Genomic DNA, 7,601 nt, shown 5'->3' on the forward strand with positions numbered 1-7,601 from the left:
CACGGCACCTTAGTTCTGCGACTAATACTCAACCATTTGCCCTTTACTGTACTTCGAGAAGGCGAGAATTGACACAGTTTCAGTATGAACCTGTGCATCGAAAACGAGAGTATATACCCAATACTCAGTCGAGCAGCTTCTGGGTGGAAGAATCAACACTGTAGTAATATTGACCAATACACCTTTAAGATAGTAGTCCAAAGCATTTTTTAAAAAAAGCTTTTAACTTAGTTCTTTATTCGTGGGCACTTCTACAACAGGAAGCACGTCTAACGTATGACGCTGGGAGGTGTGGTGAAATTAGACTTTTTTTTCAAAAGCGTTGTTTTCTATATTTTGCATTAAAAAATTAAATTATACACTGAAAATTCATACACCTGAAGTAGAAAGTCAAGGAGCAGAGTGGGCGGAGTGAAAGTATTTAAACAGGGCAAAAAAAAAGGGAGGAAAAGAGACTCGGCAAATTTGTAACGGTTTTTATTAGTGATGGTAGCAAATGTTGTTTCAACAAAGCCCCCTGTTTCTTTTAACTTAATATATTGAGAAAATTGAGGCATATTATAGGACATTGTCCATATAAGTCTTTGTTTGAGCGTGTATAGTACAGACCCACAGCAGTATCTCCAGATTATCACTATGGGCATGTAAACATGTTTGTCGTATTCATATTGCAACAGTCTTCATGTTACCACATTTCGTATCGCTTTCATTTATATTTTACGATGATGAATCTATCTTTCAATTTCAGATGTTAAACGTTTCATTTTTGCGTATATTTGCCGTGAAATTCCAATCTTGCTTCCACATGAAGATATTTTAAATGATAATAGTGTTCTGCACGAAACAGATTTTGTGTTTTGAGTAAACACCGATACGCTGTCATCGGTCTGTACGCATCTTTGTATATTATGTATATACAGTTGTTTTCGCAATTCAATGAGCAAACCTTTGTAATGTATTTAACTAGTCTGATAGAATATGTGCACATACATATACTTCAATGGCATATTAACTTGTCAACTTCAGTGGGCATCTCCATCAAATATTTAGAGTCGTTTAAGTATTCAACAGTAATAGGCTCCTACTTTTAGTAAACAGGGATCTCTAAGTATTTTCGTTAAAAAGTTCAAAGATGCTGTTTAAATTTTAAGATGTTTTCAGATCAAAATGTAATTGCGTGGAATGACTTACTTTAAAATGGTGATTTAAAACAATATACCATGTATGGTGAGGTTATGGTGTGAAAAAGATTTGCATTCATCACCCATGTTTTCTTCCGGGAGATAACTGTTCACCACTGAGCTTGCACGACAGAAAATGTGATCTTACCATCAATATCAGTCAAATGCACAAAAAAGCAATTCCACAATGTCACTAAATTACCAAACATCAAAATAATTTTATTCCATACATAACTCCTTTTCAAAGACACCCTCCATTGATTTGTTCAGAGCTTTTGTGAAAACACTTTATTGCATGGATGCCCCACTACATATGGATTATAGAGGAAGCTTGATGTTATTAAATTTTAACGCTTCTTGTTATTTGTCACAGTAATGAAATAAATTAATTCAGGAAATGCTACTCCATTCACAGCATTAAAAATAGATACCCTTTACATTCACAAGTAAGTATTTATTGGAACGAAAGAGCCGTTAAATCTTTTATAATTTATGAAGCCGATATTTGATACAATTCAATGCCATGAAAGCAATGCAATATTTACATCGAGTAAACAGAAAGCTTATAATTTAATTTTAGTTAAACAAAAATAAACACATTAAATAATGTTTACCGACTACATTTCTCAGCATTCACGCGTGATATCAGGCGGGAAGCAATACTTCACTGGCCGCCCAATGAAAACTAAAGCTACTTAAATGAAACAAACACGACGTGCTCGGCATTTTAAACAACATAGAAACACAGTCGTTTATGAAAATATGAAAACCGCATGTTCCGAAGAAACCAAGGTTCAATAGCTGAGGGAAGGCACAGGACATTCGCATCATCCGCCTATTGCAATCGTTTTAAATTATTCCCTCGTGTCAACTTAATTGTTTTATGTCAAAACTTACACTGCCACGTCAAACCTTGACATTATCTTATAATGAAACAGAACATCAACAAAGTTTGCCCGGTTCTATATTAGTACTGATGTACAACAAATACAATGAATTTAGCACGATGGCGTGAAAAATATATACGTTTTAAAAAAAGCATTGAATGGCAAGTAGCCCAAGTATTTAAAAAAATGAAGAATTACAAATAATGAAATTCAATAAACACGTGTGTTAGCCAACAAACAAAATAAATACTACAAGGGTGTTCTTGCTTATTACGTTTTTCCTACAAATTTCGTTCCATCCATTGCATAGTCTCTGTCCTCTGGTACATCTGGGCTAGCTCATACGGAGTCTGTCCCTTTTCGTTTTTAAGTGCGAGGTTTGATTCCTTTGCCAAAAAAGTAACCACGTCCGTGTGACCTTCCTGTGCAGCAAGATGGATGGGTAGATTGCCCTCAGAATCTTCAATATTAACGTTAGCTCCAAAGTCCACCAAGATTTTCAGTGTGTCCAGGAAGCCTTCCCTGGCCGCATCGTGAGCTGGCGTGAATCCGTTGTGATCTTGCTGGTTTGGTTTAGCTCCTGCTTTCAGCAATAATTTGGCTATCATAGTATGACCCATTTGCATGACCTGAAAGATAGAAAGGAGAGCAATAATACAAAAAAAACCAAAATATGAGACTGTACCACCGTGCACACCTAAAAATACCATATCGAAGGATTATTGTCTATGAGAATTCTCTCTGCAGCTTTTAAATTTTAAGCAATGCAGGCATAAGTCTGTAAACTATCTAAAGTTAGAGTAACAATCATCCATTTTGAAAAATTGTTTTCTTGAATGTATGGATAGCAGAGACCAACTTTACCTAGTCCAGCTTCAACACTTCCAGCTAATTCCGATTTAACGAAATTCCTGCTGACGCTTTCTTTACAACTATAGTTTAATAATAATGAAATATTGAACAAAGTTACGTCCATCTTTTTTACTGAACATGTTTCAAAAAATATTTGTTAGGGCAACAAACTAAGATGAATAAAAGTGGATTTTTAACACATCAAATTTGGTTATCCGCCGCATTGTTAATTTTGTTATTTAATTTCAATTAACATGTTCTTTTATAGTTTTGATATTATGGCTGCGTACTTAAAACATGATTCGAGGTTAACCACAGCGTTTCAAGGGACAAAATGGTGATACATATACAAACCATTAGCTCTTATTTTCATTGCATTTAACACAATAGATTTTTGCATGTAAAAATTAAACAAAGAAAGGTAAACAAATAACAATGACATTATACAAAAAGGCAAATCGTTTTAAGTTATGAGTACACCAGGATTTGGGCTTCTAGACTGTTGCATTGTAAAATGTACTTTTAAGAGGATGGGACATTAAAAACTGACAATTAGAGTTTAAATATGCACAATACAATATGTATTAACTGTGACTCTAACCCCAGAATTTAACGGTATTTCTGCAAGTTTGCATTGTTGACAAAATAATGGTAGCCCCTCAATTTTATTTTATGGATTTATTTTAACTGTGACTTCTTTAAAATGTTACAGTTCTATTTGAAATGAAATGTCACACAAGGTAATTGTGCATTGTAAATGAAAATGAAAATGTAGTTTATTAATCCTGTAATTTGTGTCATACAACTGAAAATGCGAACTTTATTGCTGTTGTATTTCATTTTTAGAAGTGGGAGGATCTCATCATCTCGAAAGATACGTATAGAATACCTACAGATAGTTAAAAGTATTATACAACTATTATTTTTATTGCGAGTAACATACTTAACCAACAAATTTTGCTTTAAATTCAACATCACAGCTGTTTTTAAGCATATTCTTTTTGTAATGGAACTGACTCAATTCAAATCTATGATAAAAAATATATCTTTGATTCCAACAAAATACTCTGGTTTATTGGACGATATTTAAATATTTTATGTTAAAGACATAAGCTATGTTTATCGTGGGTCTTAACATTGAAAACAAATACAGTGTTGATGCCCAAAATGTTCTCAGAATTTCTGGTGGGGTTGTGTGTGGGGGGATTCAATTCCCTCAAGCGTTTTGATTGCAGTAGATTACTTATTTACACTAGTTCCAAATGTTTTCCAGCATTATTATTACCTAATGATTTTTCCCTAATCCTTACTGAATGAAATACAACTAAAATTTGCACACATCAGTTAGTTAATCATACAATCTTGAAATGCATTCATATATTCCTGTGGGAATACACAATATGTGACTATAATGGAGATAGGTGAAGATCTGGAAAGCCACATTTGTACACATTGTGCATCCGATATAAAATAAACTACCTTTACATTGCTAATTTTTTTTCTCATAAACGTTGATGATACTTTTCCATTATATTACAGTGGCTAAAATATGGTCGCTAAAATGCACTTATTTATAGCAAAAGCGATTGGTTTGCTTTGTTTTTTTCGATTATGTGAGAAAGCTGTTACTTATGTACAAAAGGCCCCGAATTGCAGTCGCACCTACGGTATTGTATTTTTGTTTATGCTGCAATTACAATACTTGAAAACAGATAAATCCACCACAATAACCTAAAATATGGGTTAGATGCACCTAACTGATGTAGTCTGCAAATAAATAAAGGTGCTGTCGCTGATAGTCCACGTTGCAAACTGCAGCATTTTCAATTGAATATGATACGTTTAAGAGCTGCCGTGATACTGATTTAAAACCAGAGTTTATTGGTTCGGTATATCAATCGCAATAAAAATAATACTGTTGACTAACACTTTGAATATCCGCAAGCATCTTTCAAGACGATGAAGTTGCTCGCATCATAGAACTTAAAATGTGAACTTTATTACTTTGGAATTTCATATTTAAAAATAGGGAACTCTCTCATCGTTTGAAGTCAATGATTAAGTTGCATTGTCATCCAAGCAAAATGCGTTTTGTTTTTTCCCCCCAGTTTCATATAGCTACTTTAGCAATGCGTCATTTACTGTATTTACTGGCGTCTGGACCACACTGACACTGACGAAATCTAATGGAAAATGTTTAGAAAATATAATGCTCAGAATACAGCACAAATTTATTTCTCGACAATCTAACTGTAGTGCGTAGTGAAGAAGATAGGAACAGCTGTACCAACCTGAAGAGCAGTTCTGCCAAACTTATTGATTGCGTCTGCTTTCACTCCGTTTTCCAGCAAAATACTAACTTCTTTCGAGTCTCCTCTGGCTGCAGCGCTTGTTAATTTGTCACCGACCGATCCATCAGTTGTTTCCATTATTTACACTTCAAAATGTCGAAATCCCAAAAGCACAAACGCCAGCAGGTATGGTGGAGACGAGGAATCCGGCCCCGCTCTGTGTGTACTATTTACTAACCTAGAGTAATTGATGTGCGATCCCTAGTAATGACGTTGCCCGATCCGCCCCTTTTTCTCATCAATATAATACACGTGATGTCAGTACAAGATAGCCCGGCTATCTCAAAGTTAACAGTTTCAAATGATTCTTGCAATGTTATTTCACAGCCATAAAAGTTATCAAAATGCGATTAACCCTGCCAGGGGATTTAGTATTTCACTTCCACAATTGTGAAATATTTCGAAACAACATCAGGGCAGATAGCAGTTGAATCAGTTACTGTATTCCCGACACAGATACAATATTTGAATATTTTGCCGTTTTCCCGCCCATTTTGTAACTGCTGCTCGACTGTAAATGAACGGCTTGATGCGGGCAACGACCTCCAGGCTTGTTCCCGGACCCCGGGCTTTGGGGAGGGAGGGGGGGCCAGGGGGTAGGTTGCTCCACCTACTCTTTTTGGTCAAACTAGATCCCAGAAAAATGCCACAAAGCCGCTCCGTTCAGCAGAAGCCGAGTCCGTCAGCGTTGACATCTGCAGCCGCGGGCTGGGCAGGCAGCTCATTGCGATTCTGTGCTCGTACTCCGAAAACAGGAAAGTAACTCGCTTCAGCCTCGGTGAAACTGCACAGGCTGCCGGTGAAAGCCTCCGTCCGGAGCCGGGAGCCGGGCAGATTGTCGGTGTCACGGCGAACGTCCCCTCCTCTCAGCCTCATGAGAATACTGGCGGGTTCTGCAAACGCTCATCTCCTATTGCTGTTTTGCGGAAAAAAAAACTTATTGACATCATCAAATTTTAAAAATGAGCGCTCCTCGGGCGCAGCCAGTGCCGCCCACACTGCGTTGCAACGGAAACAGCAGCTGCGGTGTAACGCTGGGAGCTGGCGGCTAGCGCGCCGAGCCGAGCCCAGCTGAGCCGAGCCGCGCTCCCGGTGCTTCGCTCCCACGTTACCCTCTGCGGAGCAAACTCCGTTATATTTCTCACTGATGCAATGCCAGTAACGGACGCGGAGGAATTTAAAATTATGCAATGTAAATCGAAAGAGCCAATCGCCATTCCCACTCCACTTATTAATCTACTGATTTGCATTTTGTACTCAAAGGTCAAACTGAAGATTTCTGCTGCGGGCCCTTGGTCTATCGGAACTGGTGGGGGGGGGGATGTTCGGGCATTTTTTACTCTCATGGCGGAACAGGGGTGCAGCTGCGTTGTGCAATTCCAGCGAAACTCTTTCAGCTACCTGTCTAACGCGCACTTTCTTTAACCCAGGTGCCATCTTCTGTTGAGGCATGATCTGCTGGGACTGACAGTTTGTCTAAATGGCCGTGGTCCACGGTTCCCCCAACAGACTGTCACCACAGGAGAAAGTCTAGCCATGCCCGAGGCGGCTGAACGGAACTCGGGTATTCAGTGTGGTATCCTGCAAATCACAACGTCTATGTGGCAGGCGCAGGACTGTTGTGAAGCTACAAGAATTTAAAGCTTAGAAAAAAACTACTTTCAAAGACGTTTATATCTTAAATGTAAGTCGAAACATGACTTGGCCAGGATCAGAGCGGACCCAGAGCATTGGGAGTGGAAGGGCACCAACTCCATGGAGAGGGACTCGCCAGTTAGACGTAAACAGATCTTAATGCAAAAGGTCAGGAATTATAAACTGCCACGGTAGTCATTCCAATGAATATATCACAACATGGAAAGGTCATACTCTAGTTTATGATTTTTTAAAAAAACTTAAGTTTTATCCTCAAGGGTCTTAATATTCTGAAGGCAATGTGGTTTCCTTTGGTATCTTATATACAGCAATACACCTCTAAGGCCGTACGAATCTACCAACAAGGTATTCAGCAGCAAAAGCATCACAATAGAGCGAGGCCAGGCCTCCAGGTGTCAATACATCATGGGGAGTAAGACTGGCTGTTTTCTATTGAAGAACCCCATACTTTTATCCCAACAAAATCCCACCGGTCGGTGCAGATTGACGATTAAATCTGGACCCAATCTATTGTGTAACATTCAATTTCAGACTGGACATTGAAGTAGAGGGAAGCCCATAAAACGTGCTATTTCAGTGTACATGTTTAAAATCTGGTTCCCATTTTTATAATTTTGCATCAATGATTTTGCAGTTGCAGCTTGGTGGGTTGGTATATAGTGAAAGGAACATAA

The 7,601-nt window shown here is 38.1% G+C and overlaps 1 protein-coding gene across 1 annotated transcript; it reads right to left on the minus strand.

The window, feature by feature from the left end:
- Positions 1-1,411: 1,411 nt before the first annotated feature.
- cdkn2c (cyclin-dependent kinase inhibitor 2C (p18, inhibits CDK4)) lies at positions 1,412-6,484 on the minus strand. Its single transcript, XM_052011936.1, has 2 exons — positions 5,212-6,484; positions 1,412-2,697 (listed from the first exon to the last, which is right to left on the minus strand). Exons 1-2 carry the CDS (start codon positions 5,347-5,349, stop codon positions 2,350-2,352), a joined length of 486 nt encoding a protein of 161 aa, XP_051867896.1. The 5' UTR covers positions 5,350-6,484; the 3' UTR covers positions 1,412-2,349.
- Between the last annotated feature and the right edge of the window lie 1,117 nt (positions 6,485-7,601).

This window comes from Pristis pectinata, chromosome 3, assembly GCF_009764475.1.
Source record: "Pristis pectinata isolate sPriPec2 chromosome 3, sPriPec2.1.pri, whole genome shotgun sequence".
NCBI lineage: Eukaryota > Metazoa > Chordata > Chondrichthyes > Rhinopristiformes > Pristidae > Pristis > Pristis pectinata.

Bases quoted from the DNA above. Each gene is read 5' to 3' on its own strand.
- cdkn2c (XM_052011936.1), bottom strand. From the start codon at position 5,349: ATGGAAACAACTGATGGATCGGTCGGTGACAAATTAACAAGCGCTGCA. The intron at 2,698-5,211 runs GTTGGTACAGCT...TCTATCTTTCAG, and splicing joins TTGGCAGAACTGCTCTTCAG to GTCATGCAAATGGGTCATAC.